Source organism: Gambusia affinis, linkage group LG02 (genome assembly GCF_019740435.1).
Source record: "Gambusia affinis linkage group LG02, SWU_Gaff_1.0, whole genome shotgun sequence".
NCBI classification, from domain to species: domain Eukaryota; kingdom Metazoa; phylum Chordata; class Actinopteri; order Cyprinodontiformes; family Poeciliidae; genus Gambusia; species Gambusia affinis.
The window spans coordinates 9,785,573-9,808,613 of NC_057869.1; the positions used below are offsets into that span (position 1 = coordinate 9,785,573).

Sequence of the window (23,041 nt, forward strand, 5' to 3'; positions counted from 1 at the left end):
ATTGGTTAAGAAGGTCTTCTTTTTTTAACAAAAATTGTTCATCTCTGTTTAATGATATGGGATAATTGTTGCATATAAGAGAAATCTGATTATTTTCATCACAAATTCCTGACCTTATGAAAAACTGCGGAGAGCCATTGTAGGCACCCTGTCAGGGGTCTCAAACTCCAGTCCTCGAGGGCCGCAGTCCTGCAACTTTTAGATGTGTCTCTGCTGCACCATACCTGTATAGAATAATTAAGGCTCTGGAGAACTGGTCTACACATCGTGGAGGTAATTAAGCCATTTCATTCCAGTGTTTTGTACCTGTGGCACATCTAAAAACTGCAGGACTGCGGCCCTCGAGGACTGGAGTTTGAGACCCCTGCGTGGATGAAACTCATTTTCAGCTGCTTCTGTCCAGAATCATGCTTTTTCAGTCATAATCCATATCGTACTACAATAAACGACGGTTGAATTGCAAATTAAGAGCTTTACTTTTTGACTCAGCTTTTTCTTCTTCTTGATAGGCCAGAGTAGTTCCCACCTTACTGAAGACAAAGACCATTTTGTCTACCCTAACATGTCTTCTGAACAAGTCATCAAGATACCTAAACTATTTTTAATGTTTCTTTGTTTTAACTATATTCAAAACTGTAATGTTTATTTTGCTCATTTTTAATCTGCTTGATCTTTAATTTACTTTCTTTTTATTATCTTCTTGTTGTATGTTGTTTTTAACTTTTTTGTACAAGCACTTTGAATTGTCTTTGGCTGAAAGGTGCTATATAAATAAAGTTGCCTTGCCTTGCCTTGCCTAAACTGGAAAGAGCTCAGATCATTCTCTAAAGCAAGACAATTATACCTGATGCAGAAGTCAGGTATTCTTGACTTGTTTATGAAGTTCAGCTGACCTTTCTGTCATTAAAAGGAAAGTGGAATCACATCAAAAATGTATTGAGGCAAAACATCTTACATCACTAACTAATTGCTCTGGTAAGTATAATTTTCCTAATCTTTGGCTAAAATCTGTTTTTTGAGTTTATAGACTAAATGAGAATGGTTGAGATTTGCATGAGCAATGTCTCCCCCTAGTGATAATTTGGGATTGACAGAGACAAATGAACGTGTGCAAAAACCTCCGCCTACAACAGAAATGTTAACTTTGTAAAACAATTGAAGTAAGGCAGGAGTGCCCAAAGTCGGTCCTCGAGGGCGGCATCCTGAATGTTTTCGTTCTCTCCCTGGTTGTAGTAACAACCTTTTCAGCATGTCAATGTTCTTTTTACTTAGGCCTTCTAATGAGACATTGTTTGTTACAGGTGCGTTAAACCAGGAAGAGAACTAAAACATGCAAGTTGCCGGCCCTCGAGGACCGACTTTGGACACCCCTGAACTAAGGTTATACTATACTACACTATAAAAGGTGCATGCTTTTAAAATGCTGTCTTTTCAATGCTGTAAACAACACAATGTAAAGGATTCTAAACTTTTGGGGTAGTACATACAACTAAAAATACACATCGCATGAAGTGTCTGTACAGTACAATTATGTATAAATTAGCGTTACAAACATTTTTCAATCACTTAAGATTTATCAGAAGTGAAAAATAAAAATTGAACCCATCTGCCGTGACATTGTATCGCAATGCCGTGACCCGGATTCGAACCGGGGTTGCTGCGGCCACAACGCAGAGTACTGACCACTATACGATCACGGCGAGCTACGATGGGTTGCTGAGAGTATGAGCTGAAACTTTCGAAGTGTTTCCCGCACATCAACTTTTTGTTTTACTGATTTTATGTTAAAACTTAAGTGATTTGATGATTTACTCTTTCGTTGTATCAGTTAACTGGAAAGCATACGGATTGCCACTATATTACTGTTGTTAGTGAAAATAATTAATTGTAAAGATATAACTTTGTACATTGCACAATACTACCATCTAGTGGTTGATGCAACGAGGTGCTGCCGAGTTTTTTTTCCTTTCTATTTCTGATCTCTGTACCGATTGGTTGCGCTTGGATACGTAACCGCCCGTTTCCTGTTTTGTAACACAACCAACGTGCATATTACAAAAGAGAAAATTAGTCATTATACAACGCTGCAACAAGCCGGTGTGTACAGATCCCGGTAGGGGTAAGGTAGGTAAAGCTATTTGTCAGATGTACAATAATCTTCTATCTTTGTATAACATATTGATATGCAACACTGACGTGGGTCCGTTGTGTTTTTTGCAGTAGTTCAATTCGGTTTACTATGTAGCGTCAATTCACAACAAATGTCGTCTCGAGCCACTTTACCAAAAAAAATCATTTCAATACAGTCACCAGTATTTAATATAATAATCATCATCAAAAATGAGATCCATTATTCAGTGCATTAAGCGAAATAGTCATTTGCAGAACTAAATGCAACTTATGCTCATTTCACTGTTTCTTGCTGCAGGATCGTTGTTGCAGCAGAAGTTTCAGCAGAAGTTTCAGCAGTGCAGATTATATGCTTTTGTTGATATTTTTACATGTGACATGGCCATCTCTCAGTTTTTAAAATGATTTCTCCCGTGTCTGCATTCACAGATCACCAGGAAATGGCTCACGTGTGTATACACTGGTTCCGTAAGGGACTCCGGTTACATGACAACCCAGCACTGATGGCTGCACTGAAAGACTGTAAAGAGCTTTACCCTGTGTTCATCCTGGACCCTTACCTTCACCACACCCAGGTTGGCATCAACCGCCAGAGGTTCCTCATTGGGGCACTCAAAGACCTGGACTGCAGCCTGAGGAAACTCAACTCCAGGTAAAAACATGGACACAACTTTCAAAGAAACATCCTTTAAACATTTCTGATTGACATTTACAACTGTTCTTTTATAACGACTATACTGTGTTGTGATTTGGTCAGACTGTTTGTCCTGAGGGGGAAACCAGAAGATGTGTTCCCAAAATTATTCAACATGTGGAACGTAACAAAGCTTACTTATGAGTATGACACAGAGCCGTACAGTTTACGTCGCGATGAGAAAGTGGCCAGTCTGGCAAAAGAACATGGAGTTGATGTCATCTACAAAATCTCCCACACGCTTTACAATATAGAAAGGTAAATGTCAATTTGAGTACATCCAGATAGATTTTACCAGGTTATTCTCAATTTCCTGTACAGTAATTTTGCATTCTTTTTGTATTGCTATTCCTCTGAAGAATAATTGAAGAAAACAATGGAAAACCTCCTCTAACTTACAAACGTTTGCAAGCAATAGTGCAAACTCTTGGTCCACCCAAGAAACCAATCCCTGCGCCAACTTTGGAAAACATGAGAGGTATGTAACAAACAGAACCACAGTTTGGAATACTTTGCATTAACAAGGGAATATGGTTGGGGTGTTAAAGTGTGTCATCTTTTCATTGTTTATTTGCTGAAGATGTTAAGACTCCTCACTCAGAGAAGTATGAGGACAAATACAGGATTCCGACTTCAGAGGACCTTCAACTGGACTCACGGTTTCTGGGAGAGGAGCTGTTTCCTGGGGGAGAACAGGAGGCTCTGAGAAGACTAGATGAACACATGAAAAGAACGGTACAGACCTTTTACTCACCTACCACTACCCAGAAGACTTTGGGTTAGTTCTACAGACTAAAGCTAATTCATCTTTAGGGAAAAAGATGGAGAAGTTTACCATCTTTGTCCACAGTGTAGTGAGTCAAATCAAGTGATCTTCTTTTAATACATCAGGAATGATTGACTGTCAGAGCCTTGCAAAGTAAATCTGAAAAATTTCCTATTGCCAATGCTTTTCAGAACAACCTTTCACTGAAATGACAGTTGTGGGTGTAATGTGACACAACGGGAAAAAGGAGCGGGAATATGTGTCCGTAAATTTTAATGTGCTTAATTCAGGGATGGGTGTGCAGCTTTGAGAAGCCACAGACCTCTCCAAACTCACTGAGTCCCAGCACCACAGTCCTGAGTCCTTACATCACCTTTGGGTGCCTTTCAGCAAGAACGTTCTGGTGGAGGCTCACTGAGGTGTATCGGGGGGTGAGTGTCGCATTGTACTTCTGATTAAATAAAAGCAGTGGTGTTAAAACAATTAATTCTTTAACCTAATTTGTACATAGCGAAAGCATTCGGATCCTCCAGTGTCCCTTCATGGTCAGTTGCTCTGGAGAGAGTTTTTCTACACCTGCAGTGTGGGAATCCCTAATTTTAACAAAATGAATCAGAACCCAGTGTGCACACAGGTGGATTGGGACACAAACCAGCAAAATCTAGCTGCATGGAGAGAGGTACTGTGGTTTGAAAAGTGTTCATCTTCTAATTAAGGATCATTTCAATTACTTTTCTCATTAATCTTATGACATGATGTTGTGTTTCTCTGAAGGCTCGGACTGGTTTCCCCTTCATTGATGCAATCATGACTCAGCTGAGGCAGGAGGGCTGGATCCACCACCTCGCCCGACATGCTGTCGCTTGTTTTCTCACTAGAGGAGACCTGTGGATCAGCTGGGAAGAAGGACAGAAGGTGTGTTAATTTGCTTTTTTGTTCAAAGCCAATCCTGGCCTATGGGTAATAAGCATCTTGTAATCTGTAAAATGAAAGCTTTGCACAATATTACTTCTTTGCAGCAGGGTTTTCTGTTGTAGCACAGTTGTGACTGAAATAGCTTGTTGTCTCTTCCTAAGGTCTTTGAGGATCTCTTACTGGATGGTGACTGGGCTCTTAATGCAGGAAACTGGCAGTGGCTGTCAGCAAGTGCTTTCTTCCACCAGTTTTTCAGGGTTTACTCCCCCATTGCGTTCGGTAAAAAGACAGACAAAAATGGAGACTATATTAAGTAAGATTATTTCCTCATTAAACTCAAATAAATTGTGTAATTTTATTGCAATGAAACAACGTTGAATTTAATGTGTATGCAGAAAGTACCTTCCTCTTCTGAAGAAGTTTCCACCACAGTACATCTATGAGCCTTGGAAGGCTCCTCGCAGTGTCCAGCAAGCTGCAGGATGCATTGTGGGAAAAGACTACCCACATCCAATAGTACAGCACGAACAGATCAGCAAGAAAAACATTCAGAGAATGAAGGAGGCTTATGCTAAGAGGTCTTCAGACAATAATGAGTCACCTATCAAAAAGCAAGGTATTACAGGAATATAAATCTCCGCAGGCCTTTTACCTCCTCCACCTTAACTCACAGTTGCAGTAAACCCATCATTCTGACAACTATTTCTTTTTGTGTTTATCATAGGTGTGAAGCGAAAGACTCCATCTGTCATTGACATGCTGCAGAAGAAGATCAGGAAATAATTGGACACAATGAAGAAAATGTACTAATAATTATCACAAAGCAATCTTCATCATAAGTTACTGAACATATTAAGGATTTTGGGACCTTGTATAAAAAATGTTCTGTCTGACCTTTTATTATATATATCATGAATCATTCTCCTTGACTGTGTTAACCATTTAAAAGGTAGGTACTGGGTGAAAAAAGTTACATTTAAGTTAAGCTGATAAGCAGTGGAGCAGTTGATGAATTGCACACAGAAGAGTCCGAGCAAAGACGTCTTGCCCCCCAAAAATGTTATTTTTTCCTCAACTTAATATTTAGAATAAGATTACTGGGTATCATATTATTAACCCTAAAAGCATTTCTATTGTTTCTTGCTTGTAGCTACAACAAGTGCCTTTTATTTTATATATTGCTGCAAACCTATTTCTGTCTAAATAAAGACATACAAAATATAATTAGTGCTAATTATCTTTCGTCTAAGATTCCAGCATTGTTCCTATGTTCATTTCATGTGCTGATCCATGATGAGGTTTTCTTGCTTTTTCCCACTAGAGGTCACTCTAGATCTGCATGTAGACAGGTGGGCTTCAGCTCACAAGAATACAAATGATGAGCTCTTCATAAAAAAAAGTTTTGAAGAAAATTCAAAGCCTGTGGATAAGCTCAATCTAATCTACAGTGCTCAAGTGTACTTGCTTTGCACCTGCTACTTCGTTTATCCAGTTCAGTGGCTCTCACATTCAATATAAATACAAATATGTGCTACATGCACGATTGTTAAAGGTCTAATAAAGTATAGAATTGTGCACGTTTACAGTTTTTGTTTCTGGTTGACACAGGGCAGTGTGAGATGAGCAGGACTACATAAAAGCAGTGTGTGTGTGCGTTTCACACAGCTGTTCATGGTGGTCATGTCTTCTCATGTTTCTCCTTCCTTGGACGTGACACTGGTGAAAATATCAAGAGGATGATGTCACAGCCTCAGCAGCAGCTCAGACGGTCATACAAAGCTGTGCTCAGTTTCCACAGAGACCAGTTAAACATCAAAACAGTCTTTTGGTCCACAGTGGATCCTCAATGGAGTTAATATTCTTGCATATTTATGCTCGGTCTGCAATTTTTTAGAAGGAAATAATTTGTGCAATGAGTGAAAACAATATCTTTACAATTCTTCAGAAACATTTGATAATTTTCTAATCAGCTCAAATAGTTTTATAAATCTGTGAATAACAACCCTTCTACCTCTTTCTCGTTACTCTGCCGGCGTGGTCCTGTTCCTGTGCATCCCTGTCATCACTTCACCACTCAAACCATCTTGGAACCGTAAGATCCCACCTGAATTAGAACAGCTTGTCCCCACGCAACAGGAGATCATGTAGCTTTAATTGTAGAAATTTATCTCTAGTATATATTTCCAGCTAGTCCAGACATCAAAGAACTGGTTTGAACCCATGACATTGCCTGTTAGTGAGACGATTCAGTAAACCTAGTATGGGCCTTTTAAAGCTGAGACCAGAGGTTTACAAACACCGAAAAGACAAAACAAACTTTTCTGTCTTACTGTATGATTTTAAATCGGATAAAAACTTTTTCTTGTTTTAGGCCAGTTAGACCTACCAAAATTATTTAGATTTTTTTCTAAATCCCAGAATGACCAAGACCAGTTTGACGCAATTTACTTCAAAGTCAGACATTTTATGCAATTCCATGAGATTTGGAGAAATTATCTTTAAATTATATAACTTAGTTGAAATGTGTTGGACATCTTTCTTTGAAATTCTCATAATATAGTTTGCTAGAACTTGGACCCATTCTTCTGGACAGAATTGATGCAACTAAGTCAGATCATAAGCTACTTCCTTACACACATTTCAGCTCCATCTTGTATGGGACAGATACTGTATCAGGGAATTGTGATGTCCATGAGCCGCATTGCTCATGTCTGTACTTGTTTCACTGTGGAAAATAACATTCATCAGTTTTGGTCACCATCTTCACAAGACTTTTTGCTTTTATTCTAGGGTTGAGACACACATTTTTCTGGTTCACAGAACCTGTCTTCTGCATAAACAGCATAATGACTGGAAATTACTATGTCCAGTCATTATGCTAGTTTTATTCATTCAATCTCCAACTGCAGTTTTATTAGTTTGCAATAATTATAAACATATTCTTGTCTTCCTACAGTTAAGGACAAGTATGTTTTTTTGGGGGGTTTTTTAATCCAAGGATAAAGTTGATTTTTATAAGCTTGAATGTCAGAGTAAATAAAATCTAAACTTTCTCTCTTAGTTGCACTAATGATAGCAGACACAAAGGACAAGAGGTCTGGAAGTTGTGGCGACGCAACGAAGGGTCACCTTTTATTTCATATGAAAGATAAAATGTCAGTGAAAATGGAGATCTACATTTGGTCAGTCTGCTTCCAGTCTGCTTCATGCATTTTAGTCAATCCTTGTCTCCACCAGGCCATCCCACACTCTGAACCGGTCCCTGTCCATTATCACTCAGGTTCTAATGACTAATTCCGACCATTTATATTCCCCCCTCAGGACCTGCGTTCTATTTCTAATCGTGGACAATTATGTTTGCAAGAGACAGATAATGGCATTGAGCCAGAGCTTGTCATCTCAGAAATCATTCTTCCTAGATGGTCTGGACAAAGAGATTTTGGGAAGTGTTTTATGTATAGCAAAAGATGAAGCAATAGACATGCAAGGCTGAAAAGCTGCACTTGCAGTGACCTTTGGTGATTTCATGTTTGCACATTGATTATTTACTTGAATCAGAATTTGTTCGCCAGAGATCACTTTAATAATAAATCAATCTTCTAGACTTGCAAAATGCTTTATAATTGTGTTCAGTTTGTTTGTTTGTTTGATTTTTATATTTCTTTATATGTAAGAGAATAAAATAAGAGTATTCAGCAACCTAAGAAGTTCCCCTTTTCCTTTATTTTATAAATATATCTAAGTATAATAGAATGAGAAACCCACAATTTTCTGTTAATTCAGTTAGTATTTAATACACCTGATGACAAATATATTGTTAAAATACAATGATGTGCTTTTTTAAATTCAGCATATTATGAAAAGTTTGCTCTTTGTGTTATGGGAAAACTTAACCCCCTTAATGTTAGAGAAAACTTAGGTTTTTATGACAATGGCTGCTCATCAATTAATCATTTGTAGATCAATAAGATCAATCATGCATTGATAACTTGCATCCGTAGGTCACAAAAAGTCTAGTACTGAAAAGCCCCCAGTTTGGATGTCTGTCCATCTCAAATGCACAAGCATGTGAGGCAATTGTTTTCTCCAACCCCTTACACAGGATGAGGCTCTGCATCTTATTCATATCTATTATCATGGTATATGTGTGCGTGTGTGTGTGTGTGTGTGTGTGTGTGTGTGTGTGTGTGTGTGGATGGGGTGAGGCGTGTGTCCTGCATTGCATAACTGAGTCAATTTTTAGGTATCAGTTGCTTCATCCATCTAAACAGTTGAAGTTACAATATGTCGATGCCACATCCAAAAAAGGGGTTTCCTTAATTTGTAAGTTGAAATCCTGCAATTTAGTTAATTTTGCTCATCAAGTTAAGTCTGAATATCAGCTCCCTGGAAAGAAAGGTGGAACATTTTGGAGTTACAAAAGCGGATGGAGGGTCAATGGAGCAAATCAATTTAAATAGATGAAAGGAGGCCACATATGTATGTGTAACCTGATGAGTGGAATCGGACAGACATCTTTAAACTTGATAGGAAGAGCTCAGGAAGGCGTAAGTCATGGGAGAACCAGTGCCAGTCGGTCAGCAGCTGATGTTGTGGAGTCTGTTTACAGAGTAAGACAGACATAATATAATATAATATAATATAATATAATATAATATAATATAATATAATATAATATAATATAATATAATATAATATAATATAATATAATAATTTTTTTGTTGTGTTTCGTTATAAGATAAACAAAACTGTGTGTGTGGGTGTGTGTGTGTGTGTGTGCTTGGTTGCAAAAAGATAAGAGCTCTTAGCTTTTTTGGCGGTGGCATCTGTCTATATAAGGCTGTTCTATTCCTGCTGCTTTTCCTTTGGGAACCCAGTGCAATTGTCAACCACTGGACAATGCAAGCTACAAAACATGGTAGGCTCTCTCTATTATGTTCTATTTTTAAAAGAGGTGAACTTGGAAAGATCACTTAAAACTATAGAATCTCTGACTTCAATTTGACATGAGTCAAGTTTTCATTTTAATTGAAAAGCTCCAGTGATTGCTTGTTACCTTTAAAAAGTATTAGCACATAAGGACTAATCACATGTCTCCCCTTTTCTCTTAGTAAGTCATCCACTACCATCAGAACCAAGAAAAAAATGTTTTCATGCATTTTCAATCCTTTCTTTTTTCTCAGGCAATGAACAATTAGGGTGTTAAAACATTTGGTATATAATACACATCATGTTTGTGGAAGACCTGATTATTTTTATTTTGCTATTTAATTGATGTTATATACCATTTTTTTGTTGACGAAGGTTTGACCAAGTGCGCTCTGCATTTGTGCCTATTTGCAGGCCGACTATAAATAGTGCAGAAGGCTACGCATGCTCGTGTTTGATTGGAAATTGCAGCGCCTTAAGTCAGTGTAGTGGACTATCTGTCATAGGAGGGAATGACACTCAGAATGGTGAGTTACAAAATAATATATAATTATAAAGTCTTCAGTGACAATAGCAAAAGGAGCAAAGTGTAGAGAAAATATGTATGTTTTACTCCACAGAGCATCTTGTAAGAATTATCAGTTTTTAGTAGCAGACAATGGGAAAATATGATGTTTTAATGTTGTTTCATGTTACAACTTGGAGCAATCTACTTTTTTGGGTCGCATAGGATTGTATATTCAATTTTTTTTTATGTTTCTCTTTTCTGTTCTCACTCAAAAGGTTGAGTTGATGTCTTTTGGAAGTTGCAAGGTGAAGAAATAAACTCCAAAACCTATTCTGAAGGACATTTCCTTACTGAACAGCATTTTTTTTATATTAGTAATGGGTTCACGGAGGACAGAAGCACTTTCCGCTTTTGGGAATGGACGGTCCAGCAATGGGAATAATGTCAGTGGGAGAAGCCGGCCCAGTGGCTGTAGCTACCTCTCCAACGTGAGGCCAGAAAACAGGTACAGATTCTTCACAAGCTCTCAATGATGCATCACTGGTGAACTATTTCTGGTCAAATGAGCTAATGCATCCATAATTCAGGATTTTTCTAAGATGAAGTCAGCACTTTTTATTTCACTGTTTGTTGCCATGGTACTTCACAGTTTAAATAAGCTGCAAATTGAGATTGGGATCTCAGTTATGTACCATGGGCCCAATTTCAAGCAGTAGCGTAAGCATTGACAGATTTGCTGCTAGCCCCAGTGGCATTGTATTTTATTTGTGTCAATAGATAAATAGTGTGTTTCAGAAAAAAGTATTTTCTCTGGATAGTACAAAAACACCTTTATCTTTATTAGGAGCATTATGTTAGCTGTGCTTAAAGACACAGATAAATGTTTATCTCTTTTCCTTGACTGACAACTGTTAACATGTTATTTTTAGCTACTTCTAGTCATTTTTTATGTTAAATAAATGCAAACTATTACCAGGATGCATACCTCAATTTGGATATTGTCTATTATAGCTGTGTCTTCCATGTATCCACATAGCAATAGTGGCCAATATAGAGCACTTACATTTTATTTTCAGTAGTTTCCATCAAATTGACTGCTTTGTTCTTGCACAGAAAACACAGCTGCATACTCACAATTCCAATATTAAGGTTTGATGTGGCATGTAGCACTTTGTATAGGTAATAATTATTTTCTGTAAGGATTTCAGGGAGGTGTGAGGGATTGTATTTTTACCAAATAAACGAGAAAATAGTTTTTTGGTTTTTTTCTCATGAGGAGTTTGCCTGCTGTGCCTATTAGCTTAGATTGTTACTCAGATTTTCCCACACGGTCTAAACATCTGCTACAGGTGCATCTCAGTAAATCAGGACATTGCAACCTGTATTTTTATTTCAGTAATTCAATATAAAATATATGTTATAGAAATTAAGTAAACACAGATTGAAATATTTCAAGTGTTCATTTCTGTTAACGTTTATGATTAAGCCAAAGTTCAGCTTCTTAAAAAGTATTATAAAGGACTAAAATCATTTTAAATGATAAACAAGTCATGGTAAAAGATATGGCCACTATGCAATGTAGAGTGTATGAACCCAGCTTACATTTACATGGATAGAACGGGTCAGACCGTTTAGCTGCGTTTTCAGTCTGGTGTGCTATCTTCCTCTTTAAAACACTCTAGACATTTCTGCAGGTTTCAGCTCACGTGAGTTTTCTCCTAGATGACTGCATTGACCTTGTACTTGATAAAACTCAGTGGGACAACTTTTAATGTGCATCTCTAAAAGAAGCAGTTATTCCTGGTATTTATGCACCTTTTCTAATTGTTTATCTATTCCCTCAATTTCCCTTTTCTATTCTTAAATATATCACTTTGTGGACAGCCTGTTTCTTTACAATTTACTTTTTGTAGCTTCCCCTCTGTGTGGAGGGTGTCAGTGAAACTATTAAGTCAGCTGTCTTATGTAAACTATACTCATATATTCATGTACTAAATATCCTTCAGTGGGTTTTTTGTAAGTTAAAATGTTTTGGGATTTCCATTAGCTGTAAGCCATGTTAATTAAAAATTAACAAAAATACACATTTGGAATATCAATCAGTGTGTAATGAATCTAAATAACGAGTTTCCTTTTTTACTTGCATTACTGACAGAAACTCTCCCATCATATTCTAATTGATTGAGATCTACCTATTTTTAAGATTAATTGGTAATTTGTCTGTGGGGGTGAGTTTATCCCTGAATATTTGTGTATTTTTGTACTGGACTGGTAAACAGTTCAGGGCGATCTCTTGCAGGTGTGTTTGGCTGGATCTGCCACAACCTAAATACTGTAGAATCAAACAGGAAGAGAAGGAAATATGGAATATATCTAAATATTGATGGTTCTTCTTTTGTTCCCTGCAATGAGGATATTTTTCTTCCTTCATCTTTTTCTTCAATTACAGACATGTCACAACAATGACATCTGCACTCCCCTTAGGGATGTTGCAAAAATATTTTAATCAAATGTTGTCTCTGAGCTGAACTAGATTTATTGATGAATTTGATGAAACAATGTGAATTGATGAGGTCTTGAGATGACACACTTTGTGTTTTAATTTTAGGTTTGTATTCATCTGATTTGACGTTAGTGAGTTTGGACAGCTGTGATTTGGTCTAATTGTCTGGGCATTACTTTTAGTTCTTCTGGCTGAAAACAAACATAGAAACATAATTAGTGAGCAATTTCCCATTTCTTGCACAGGAGCACACTCTGCAGCGTAATGGCACAGTTAGCTGAAGAAATGCCACCCTCCTTTGTGACTACTTTGAAATCAAGAGCTGTGTCTGAAAGCTGCAGTGTAAAGTTCACCTGTGTGGTTACAGGTAAACATGACTTCACACAAAGATACAACATAGTAATAGCACTTTTAAAACACATTGAGCTTAAGGTGACTGAAAAAGTAAATAAGTTCTTATTCAGAAATTATGAAAGTTAATGTGCTTTTCGTCTCTTTTCTTAGGACATCCTGTCCCTCAAATTACCTGGTATAAGGATGACAAGCAGATGGATAGATACTGTGGACTGCCTAAATATGAAATATTCCACAATGGACAAAATCATTCCCTGCACATATACAAGTATTTATATCCAAAAATACTGTGAATGTTAGGATAGTACTTTTTAAAGATAGTATAAAGGTCAGAATTATATTAAGCTTTCACATAAATAAATAATAACCATAAAGCCTCTGTTATCCAGGACCACAGTATTTGTTTCATTTAACAAAAGATGCTGACGCTAAAAAGGTAAAACTGAATGTTAAGAAAAGGAGCTATATAAAAGTGAAATCCAAGAAATGTGTGAAGAGAAATTAAGCTGAATTAAACTTTATTCAAACTCTATGTAATTTCTCATGCAGGGGCTTAAACAGTTCATTCACATATTTTTATGTAAAGCTCTGCATTATTATTGGTAATAATGGTAGAAGACATATCACCGTGAGCTAGTTTAAGATGTAAATGCATTTTTTAGACATGTTGAAGCAAACTGTTAGTGCCCGTCAACAATTTCACGCCATTTGATGCATTCAGTGGTATTTTATTTTGAAGATAATTTATACATATCCTCAGCACTTCTAGTTCTCCTGGTACGTTGCAGTCCAAAGTTAATTCTGCCTCTGAAGTTATACCCCTTAAATAAGACTTATGTGTCTCCTTTGATATTGATAATAATCTACTTGTTCATGTGATCTTAATAAATCCACAGTTGCACTATGGATGATGCAGCTATCTACCAGGCATCTGCAATCAATAGTAAAGGAATTGTTTCCTGCTCGGGGGTCCTTGAGGTTGGCGAAATGAACGAGTTCAAGATCCACCAACGGTACTTTGCCAAGCTCAAACAAAAGGGTGAGAACAAATGCAGGGAAACACAGGGAAAAGAAAACCTGGAGCCACTGCGAACCATCAGCCCAGACCGAACCCAGAGGAAACGCCGCTCAACAATGGAGACCTTTGTCAGCACACCAAGCCCCATAGAGGATGAAGGAAGTGAAGAGATCCATCAGGCAGAAGGTCTGGAAACTGAATGTATGTTACAGAAGAGCACTGTTGAGGAGGCTTATAAAAATTCAAACCCTGACATAAAGGAAGCTGTGTGTGCTAAGACAACTGGACATATAAACAATGACCCTGGCAATAAGAGTAGAACATACATGTATGATCCTGATCATAAGAGTTTTACCTCTCAACAACCAAAATCTCCTTTTGTCATGAAGAAGATTAAAATTTCCGACAGTGCAACACCTGTAAAACCAGAAAGTTTTGGTGAAAGGAAGATGATGGAAGATGATATTTCTTCTGCAGTGCCAATCTGCACAAAGACTGTACTAGCTGGTAGAAATTCAGAGGACGTCATGGAAGTAGAAAGCATTGTCAGTTCATCTCTTACAAATACTAACTCAAAAAACATAGGTGGGGAACATGGAATATTAGCAAAAGAGGAAGGATTGTTCATTAAGAATGCGTCAAAAGATGGAAACATGTTTAATAAAAGGAAAGTGCCTTCACAGCGAGAAATTGTCCCTACATCAGAGTTCTCTGTTCCTGCATCTCCAAGCCCTACAGTGTCAGAAAAAGAAGGCAAGAAAATAGCCAAGCACACAAATGAAGGAAGTTACAAAGAAACGGAAAAATGTTTGGAGAAACAGAAACAGGTTCCTAACATTGTGCCTGCACAAAACAAGTCAAGTAATAAATCAAGACTTCTAAGCAGTACAAAGGAGGACACTTATAAAACCGGACATGTTGGAACACTGGATACCAACGTAAAGTCAAACACATCACTGGATGATTCTGGTTTTAGAGAGCTGGTGAACACACCATGTGACACAGGGGCTGTTTCACTTCAATGCCCATGTGAACGGACTGAGAGCCTGCTGCCTGAGAAAGAGACAAGCCCCTGCCAAAAAAAGGAGTTTGCGTCTCAACCTGCAGTGCCAAGTGAGGTGAGTTAACATTTTTCACATGAGATCATAGCGGCTTTATGCTGGCAGCACAGACCCCATCAGCAACACAAGCATCCCGGTGATATTAATAGCTTTTACAAGCGTGCTCTGTTCTGGGTAACGAGCTTTAAATGACGTACATGTTGACAGCTGGAGCAGTTGTGTTGATGGAAAACATGGTCTGATGGTTGGCTTTGTGCTCTTATTCTGATAGAAATTTTAGATTTTGTAACCCGTAAAGGGACTGCAGATGCAAATTAGTTTATGCTATAATCTGGTAGAGCTCATGAAATGGTGACATTTATGTTTGAGTTGTACATTGTCCCTTTCTAAATATTTATAATAATTTTTAATCTTATTCTTATTCTTATTCTTGTTGTTGTTGTTGTTGTTAAGATCCTGGCAAAAAATTGCATAATCCCAGCATTCATACTGAAGGACCAGTGAAAAATACCCAAAAATATTGTAAATATTAAATGTATAATATGTGTCTGGACTAAATTTGTCAAAAATATCATTAAACTATAATTTTTAGATTTAATTATAATATTTTTAAGCTCCAGACATGGGACATAACACAATGAGTCTTATAAGGCTTTGTATATCAAAATTAGGTTTCATTAGTAAGATTCAAGCTAGATGTTTTCCCTTAAAAGTAGCCAAAGACACATGCAACAAAATTAACAAAACACAAAGGTTGTCATTAATTGAGAATGAATTTCTACAGTACACTGCTTATGCAATCACCTCAACCCCATCTGCATAGTGTGAGCTGAGACAAAGCACCATATGGCAAGAAAGCTACTTAAAATAATTCACATTCCTTTGTGGCCACCTAACATTTAAAATAACAACCTTCCTTTTAAATATGCTTCTAGATGTCAGTTTAGTTAGGAGTGGAAAGATAAATGCAAAGGGTAAAAAAATTTATGTCAGTTCTGAGTTTGCATCTTGGACTTTACTATGTTTAATCCATTCATGATACACTGAGACATGGAGAAGTCTTTTAAAAGGAGTTTAAGTCTAAAACATTTATTTTACAAACACACATGTACTTGGCAGATCAGTATTCTAGGTTGATTTTTAAATAATCTTAATGTATAGTGGTGTGAATATCCTTGTCCTAAATCCTAGTTGATAAAAACTAGATAAAAAACAAAATATGTTGTTACTTTTAAACACTGAATTCTTTTGTTGAAATGCTCTATTAATACTTGCACTGGCTGAATCAGTATGTTAAAGGTAAATTAACCAACTTGAATTGGTTTACAATTTAGACCAATGTAGGACAATGTACATCATAATGTTTTCCTTCAATTTTTTTTTCCTTCTACCTTGTGAATTGCTGTGTGACTGTTTTTAAATTTGCATGTGTTTATTTATGTCAAGCAAAGCCGGGGATAAAGGAATAAGTATTTACGGCTTGTATTATATCCCAAGGTTACAAAGGCCGACGCAGACATGAACAGGAATGATGCACCTGTCAGCCTTAAGCTACCACTCAACCAGCACAACATACACCCAGAGCTGCCACAAAAGACAGATGACATGCTGACCTCTCCTTTGTCCAGTAGTCCTCAAACAATCACTGATGAAATACCACAAGATACATCGGATGATTCCAGGAAACCAAATGGAAGCTGTTTACCCATTTTTACTCGCTTACAGAAGTCTGCACATGAAATCCCTAGTTGTAGTGAGATCATCCCGCAGTGTAATGTTGCTGTCACCCAGCAAAGCCAAGTGGATACAGCTACAAAAACGTTTGACGGGACAGAAATACAAGAAGAGAAGTTAAAGGTTGGTGAGGTGAGTAAGTTCAAAGTTCAGACTGTCAGGGGGACTCGAACTGAGAAGAGACTGGAAGTGGAGACGAGTAGTCTACATGAAAAAGCTAACTCACAAAAGACCAAAGATGTAGAGAAAAAAGACTCTGGGGAAAAATCTGCACAATCTCGTATTGTTGATGCTAAGAAGAGTCAATCTGCACATTGTGAGGATATGAAGGAAGGTCGACTTGAGACTGCTACCCGAAAACAACTTCCTGAAAACACAAATACACCTAAAGACACAATGACATTCACAAAAATACCCAAAACTGAATCCAAAGTTATTTCTGTTGCTGAACTTTTAAGATCTCAAATAAAGGCTCTCGAGTTGACACAAGACAATCTAGTCTCCAACATGACTTTCCCCTCCAAGTTAACAAAAGATCCTTTGATAAAGGATAAAGAAGTATGTCAGCAAGCAAGAGCTGAATCCAAAAAATGTAAACCAGGGGTGGAGACTATCAAGACTAAAAACAAAACTGAGACAATCACTGACAGAGTACCTGAAACAAACCTAAAGGAAACACTCATGAAGGTCTATCAGCAGCTCAATGAAAAGGAACAGGGACATGTTCTGACTTCAAATGAAACTTCAACAACTATTCAAACTTTATATACACCTGTTGTGGTCCCTTCTACCTTTTTCAAGGAAACTCACACAGCAACAGACATAAACATGATCCATGGAAGAGAGGATAAAAGTAATGAAGATGTTATGGACACCAGTCAGGAAACTGTGGTTCCTTTAAAAGATTATTCTATTATTTCTTGGTCTGAGTGTAAAAATGTAAGCAACAGTCCCCTTTCTTTACCTTCAGAGAATGGATTTATTAAGGAAATTCAGTCAATTTCAAATCCACCAGAAACTAGTCTTCAGAAATCTGGGTCTCTAATTACAGCAGCACATATGGAGAATAACATTCAAAAAGAACAGGGTACAGTTGTGGAACACACTAGAGGAGGAACTGTTCAAGTTCCCAGTATGGAAACACCAACTTCACAAAAACAGCTCAACAATAAATTAGAAAGAGTTTCTGAGCAATACAAAATGGAGAAACCTATAGCTAATTCTTTTCAGACCTTGCAAGCATATAATCAATCTGAACATGAATTTAGTTTAACTAGGCAAGTAATGGATATTCTTCCTACAGAGCAGGAGAGTTTAGTGGTTAAAGAAGATATGAGACCTGACCCGTTTAATGTTTTAACTCCAGAGTTCACACCACTGTTAAAGAAGATTGATTTTATTTCAACAATTCCTTCTGCTACTCCACAAGAGCTAGCCTCTGGAGCACGTCGCAAAATCCCAACACCAAATGGAAAAACAGAGGAGGCTCAAGAGTCAACATCACCCACTAATAGCCAAACTCAGAAAAGAGAGATGCCTGGTCACAGCAGCAAGCTCTCAGCAAGCTCTGTGTCTCCAAGCCTGTCACGGCGGTCACCGTTACTGCTCTCCACAGAAGAGCAAACATCTGTGGAAGAAAGGCAATCTCCACTTTTGACGAGAAAGAAGATGGCTACTGAAACTCAAATACAAACCCAACTGTGTACTGAGAAGATCCTCACTGAGGGGAAACCTACAGAGAAGGACAAACATAACCCATTCAAAGGTAAAGTGGAAAATGAAATGACCTAATCTCTATAAATACTTCTATAATAGTAGCTGCTCTTACAGGAAAGGGGATGCCATCAAAGGTAGTTCTGTAATATAGATAGATCTATATTTATCGATCTATTTTTAGATAGGTCTAAAATATGACACAGGAATAAACATGCGTTTAGAGGATACAGATAATGAAGAGTGCCACTTTTGATCCTAACCTAGCAGCAGCAACCACAGGTATTACAGATGTTGTCACATTCCAGTGAACTGGTCAATAAGAGATTTAATCTCCCTCTGCAAATCAGTTTGTTCAATATATAAACAGAAATTATTTCCCTGAATTGGTCCATGCACAACAGATGCTTGTTACATTAATCATACAAACATTAACTTGGAGCTTTACTTGCTTTAATTAAAAAAGTTGCAACACAGGATGCATGGTAGTGCAGAGCTTAACAATAATCCATGAACTCACTGCTGTCTCCTGCAGAGTTTGTATACTATTAATATGGATCTAGGCATTGTTTCAGTGTGCTCACGTTTCTTCACTGTTCAGAAAAAAGGATGAAATTGTAACTGGTAATTAAAGGATTTTGGGTGTTTCTGTGCTGGTTGAAAATTGATCCCATCTCTCGTCTATAGACTGCAATGAGCAATGTGCAAAATTTACTATGAGCTCATCCTTGCAAATACAAAGATTGCATATTGTAAACATGCCCAATTAAGGGGGGATTTTCACTGTGTGCTCTGTGTCATGGTTCTCTCCAGCTCCTCAGGTTATCCGTAAGATCAGGGCTGAAGCCTTTGCAGATGGCTCAGGACACTTGAAACTGTGGTGCCAGTTCTTTAATGTTCTTAGTGACTCAAACATCAAGTGGTACAAAGATGAAAAGGAGATTGCACAGGTTAAAAGAAAGTAAGTTCATCACAATATGTTAAAAATAATGTTTTTTAATTATTAAAATGGTTTAGAAACATTATGAAATGTTTGTTGTCTGTCTTCTAGTGCAGGGGATGAGACCCAGGTTAATCTGGCCATTGTTCAAGCATCGTCTAAAGACTCAGGAGTTTACGGATGCTCAATAACCAACGAATATGGTTCTGATACCACAGACTTTCTACTTAGCGCTGATAGTATGTATACTATCAAAAGTAATATTTCTATGATAGATTTATTATTTGCCACAAGACATGTCTAATCAGTCTTCCTCACCTTGTTTTTCAGTTTTGGCTGGAATGTCTCTGCGTGAAGATCTTGGTGGTAAGATCAGATTTATGTAGCTTGTTTAAATATTCATTTTTCTGTTTTTTTGTTGTTGTTTTTTCATTAAACCTCTATCTATTACTATTTATACAGTTGGGGAGGAAATTGAAATGACCCCCCTCATATTCAACAAGGGACTGGCGGATTCAGGCATCTGGGGCAACAAATTCTTTGGACGTATAATGATGACAGAATCACAAATTGGAGATAGCTGTTCCAGTAAAATCTGGAGAGCTAAAGTCATTTATGGTCTTGAGCCTGTTTTTGAGTCTGGTAACACATGCATAATTAAAATACGCAGCCCTATCACCTATGCCGGCAAGGAGGAAAGCTCGCTCATAGAAAGGAACCAGCACATTATGAAACAGGTATCTGAAAAAGTTAAATTTAGTGTATTATTCTTACCATCCTAGATTCCAAAACGTCACACAGTATCCCAGCAGTTTTAACATTAAAGGAAGCCAGGTGTCATGTCTGCCACCCACACAGGATTATTGTGATACTAATCTACTTAATCTTAAATCAAAATGATGCAGAATGTTTTGCAAATCTTTTACTGGCTGTGATGCTATGTTTTCTATACAGGAGTGTAGAAATCAGAACTTGGCACGGGAATACTGCAAAATCTTCAGTGCGGAGGCGAGGATCATAGAAAACTTTGGACCCCCTCTGGAGTGAGCAAGATAAATTTTTTGTCTTGACAATAAACCATCAGATGCTCTAAAAACTTTCCTAAAAGTTATTCCCACTCTGCTCTTATTTATCCTCACTTCCTATACAGAATAATTCCAGTGTACTTGATGTACAGACCAGCAAACCCAGTCCCCTATGCCACAGTGGAAACTGATCTGATTGGAGTCTATAAGAAATACTCTGTCCTGGATAATACGGGGAGAATTGACATCAAGACTGGTTCTGAAGTAGAGCAGAAGTGCAGTGCATTGCAGCACTGGATTTTTCAGTGGACTGCTGGCAATTTGCTTCTCACTCGCCTGGAAGGTGAGTTGACACCCAGTGTCAATGGTGCATTGTGGAGTTTTACATACACTCACTGGCCACTTTGTTAGGTATACCTTCATGGTACTGGATTGGCCCCCATTTTGCCTTAATTATTTGTGGAAATATTCAGTAAGGCGCCTTTATTAAAAATGGATTCTAGATATTGTTGACATCAAACATCATGCATTTACTGCAGATTTATTTACTGCACATTAATTGGATTGAGGTCTGATGACTATGGTGGTTATTGTTGTACGGTAGCTCATTCTTTTATTCAACAATTCTAAGACCTGATGCATTATCCTACATGAAATAACCAGCAGGAGATGGACACTGTGATCACTCTATGATCACTGTCTCTGGATTGATACAATAGCAGATCCATGTTTTCATGTTATTCATGCTAAATTTTGACCCCACCATCTAAATGTTGCAGCTAAAATTGAGTGATCAGATTTTAATGTTTTCCCAATCTGGTATGATCCAATTTTGTGAGCTTGAGTGTGGTCTTGGTTTTCTGTTCATAATAGATAGTAAACACATGTGGTGTGCTCTGCTGCTGCAGCAGTCCATCTGTCTGAAGGTTTGTTGTGTGTGATTATATTTTGCATCCATTCGTGACAACGTTTGTGTTTTCTTGCTATGTTTTCCTTTCTATGAGCTTGAACCAGTCTACGCATTCATCTTTGCCCTTTAGCTCAAGTCATATTGTTCTCCCCAGTTGCTGTTCACTGGATATTTTTCTTCTTTTTCAGACCATTCTCAATCAAATTTGTAATATGTTTGTGGGTGAAAATCCCAGTAAATCATCTGTGTTTATAGTTCTTACATCACATTTAAAATCCCATTGATCAGTCAGTCCAAACAAAAGCCATGCATGCACAAACTGCTAGTTTTATTATGCATCACAAACCATATCAGAATTCTTGCTAAAGTGTTTTTTTTTAACACAAGTGTTTTTTTTAACACAAACAATTGTAAAGCAAAAACATTAAGAGCAAATTTTCAAACTTGATTGTGGTAATGTTTTTATCCACTCACTGCAGAGAGACATGTGCCCAGTGTTCTAATCAAATGTATTATGTTCCACATTTTCCAGTGTCATGTTGTGTAGCAATAATTTCCTGAGCATATCTGTCCCATCTAAACATGCTAGCCAAACAGCAGAAAAATCAAGCTTCTGTTTGGTTTCATTTTGCAGGTGTTGACACCAAGATCACCAATGTCGGTATTTCAGTCAAATCAACAGGGTAAATATACGTGTGTGATGTTTTTGCAAATTATGCTCTGAGAACCTTGTTTTACAGGTAATTTGCATTTGCACAAATCGTCACTGCAGCCTTTCTGTTCTGTGTTATGCTGCAGGCACCAGGGTTTATGCGTTGAAGGAAATCCCAAGGTTTTTGATCAGTTTGTCCTGCAGCACAAGTGCAACTACTTCTGTGGCCTGCTTGGGATGAGGTCTTTGAAGGTCATGGACTTTTTAAGTACCCCAACAAAGCCAAAAGGCTCTAAGAGCCCCTTACTGCAGCGCAAAAAGGCTGTGCCTTCTTCCAGCCCTCAAACCAGCAGAAAAGTTGCTGTTAGCCCCAGGATGCCCAGGAAGGCTGAACTTGAAGGCAGCGAGAGTTCTTCGAATCAAAAAGATTCCGTTGCTCCCAACGTAGTGAACGCAGCGCAGACCTGACAGGGCAGTATCTTCCCAGAGATCTTGCATTAAAACTAGTACCACTTCAGAAGTCCCCACAAGGAAGTTAGAATAGTTTTCATAGTTATATGTAAAAATATTTAATTTCATCATACACCATTCCTTGCCCTATGATACCTGCTGTGGAGAATATTTTTTATATGCTGCATTTTATATTTTTAATTCAGTTATTTAATAAGAAGTGTAGTTCTTTATGAATTTGATGTTTTGTTAGTTAAACACCAGATTGTAGAAGCCTAACTCGGGTCAGTATCTTTGCTACAAAAATGTTAAATTTATCAAACTGAAGCTGTGTTACATGTTATACATTTATGACTTGCAGCTTAAAAAGTAAAAAATATATGTATAGCCTTCAAAGCATTAGAAACCACATGAAGCAGACCTGGAGTCAACCATTTTTTTCTTACAAAAATTTAAGCTTATTCATCTTTAGATGGTACTGTTTTACAAAAGCAGATAGCGTAATTATTGGGTTTCATTTTGCAACCTGAGCTGTTTTCTTGCTACTCTACTTTGCACTTTGTATTTTTAAGAACTGACTCTTGAATGTAACACACTATGCAATAAAATGTATGATGAAATCCATTTGCTTAGAGATTGTTTAAAAAATACACTACAAATACATTTCTACATTTTGATGACTTGTGTTATAATTTTGTGGATTTTGTGGATTTCTTTATAAATTGGCAGTGTGCAAAGT

At 37.4% G+C, this 23,041-nt stretch overlaps 2 protein-coding genes and 1 non-coding gene across 7 annotated transcripts; 2 read left to right on the plus strand and 1 right to left on the minus strand.

Annotated features, from left to right (window-relative positions):
• Positions 1-1,292: 1,292 nt before the first annotated feature.
• cry5 (cryptochrome circadian regulator 5) lies at positions 1,293-5,735 on the plus strand. 3 transcript variants are annotated; one of them, XM_044097482.1, is made up of 11 exons: positions 1,293-1,405; positions 2,560-2,782; positions 2,888-3,082; positions 3,184-3,302; positions 3,405-3,559; positions 3,881-4,021; positions 4,102-4,269; positions 4,365-4,505; positions 4,667-4,818; positions 4,901-5,121; positions 5,230-5,735. In XM_044097482.1, exons 2-11 carry the CDS (start codon positions 2,571-2,573, stop codon positions 5,286-5,288), a joined length of 1,563 nt encoding a protein of 520 aa, XP_043953417.1. In that variant the 5' UTR covers positions 1,293-1,405; positions 2,560-2,570; the 3' UTR covers positions 5,289-5,735. The 3 variants fall into 3 exon arrangements, with proteins under 3 accessions (XP_043953417.1, XP_043953423.1, XP_043953409.1); XM_044097488.1 differs by having other exon boundaries at positions 1,307-1,380; XM_044097474.1 differs by lacking the exon at positions 1,293-1,405 and adding an exon at positions 1,998-2,124 and having other exon boundaries at positions 5,230-5,734.
• trnah-gug lies at positions 1,629-1,700 on the minus strand. Its single transcript has one exon. It is a non-coding gene; the product is annotated as a tRNA-His (tRNA).
• Positions 5,736-9,343: 3,608 nt separating the features above from the next.
• On the plus strand, positions 9,344-22,945 carry alpk3b (alpha-kinase 3b). Of its 3 annotated transcripts, XM_044098488.1 has the most exons (16): positions 9,344-9,423; positions 9,849-9,961; positions 10,218-10,247; positions 10,318-10,447; positions 12,691-12,812; positions 12,950-13,067; positions 13,696-14,935; positions 16,376-18,377; positions 19,139-19,286; positions 19,377-19,504; positions 19,596-19,631; positions 19,728-20,002; positions 20,220-20,308; positions 20,416-20,633; positions 21,835-21,883; positions 21,999-22,945. In XM_044098488.1, the coding sequence occupies exons 4-16, from the start codon at positions 10,320-10,322 to the stop codon at positions 22,318-22,320; spliced, it is 4,875 nt and encodes a 1,624-aa protein (XP_043954423.1). In that variant the 5' UTR covers positions 9,344-9,423; positions 9,849-9,961; positions 10,218-10,247; positions 10,318-10,319; the 3' UTR covers positions 22,321-22,945. The 3 variants fall into 3 exon arrangements, with proteins under 3 accessions (XP_043954423.1, XP_043954414.1, XP_043954433.1); XM_044098479.1 differs by having other exon boundaries at positions 10,218-10,447; XM_044098498.1 differs by lacking the exon at positions 10,218-10,247 and having other exon boundaries at positions 9,350-9,423.
• Positions 22,946-23,041: the final 96 nt, after the last annotated feature.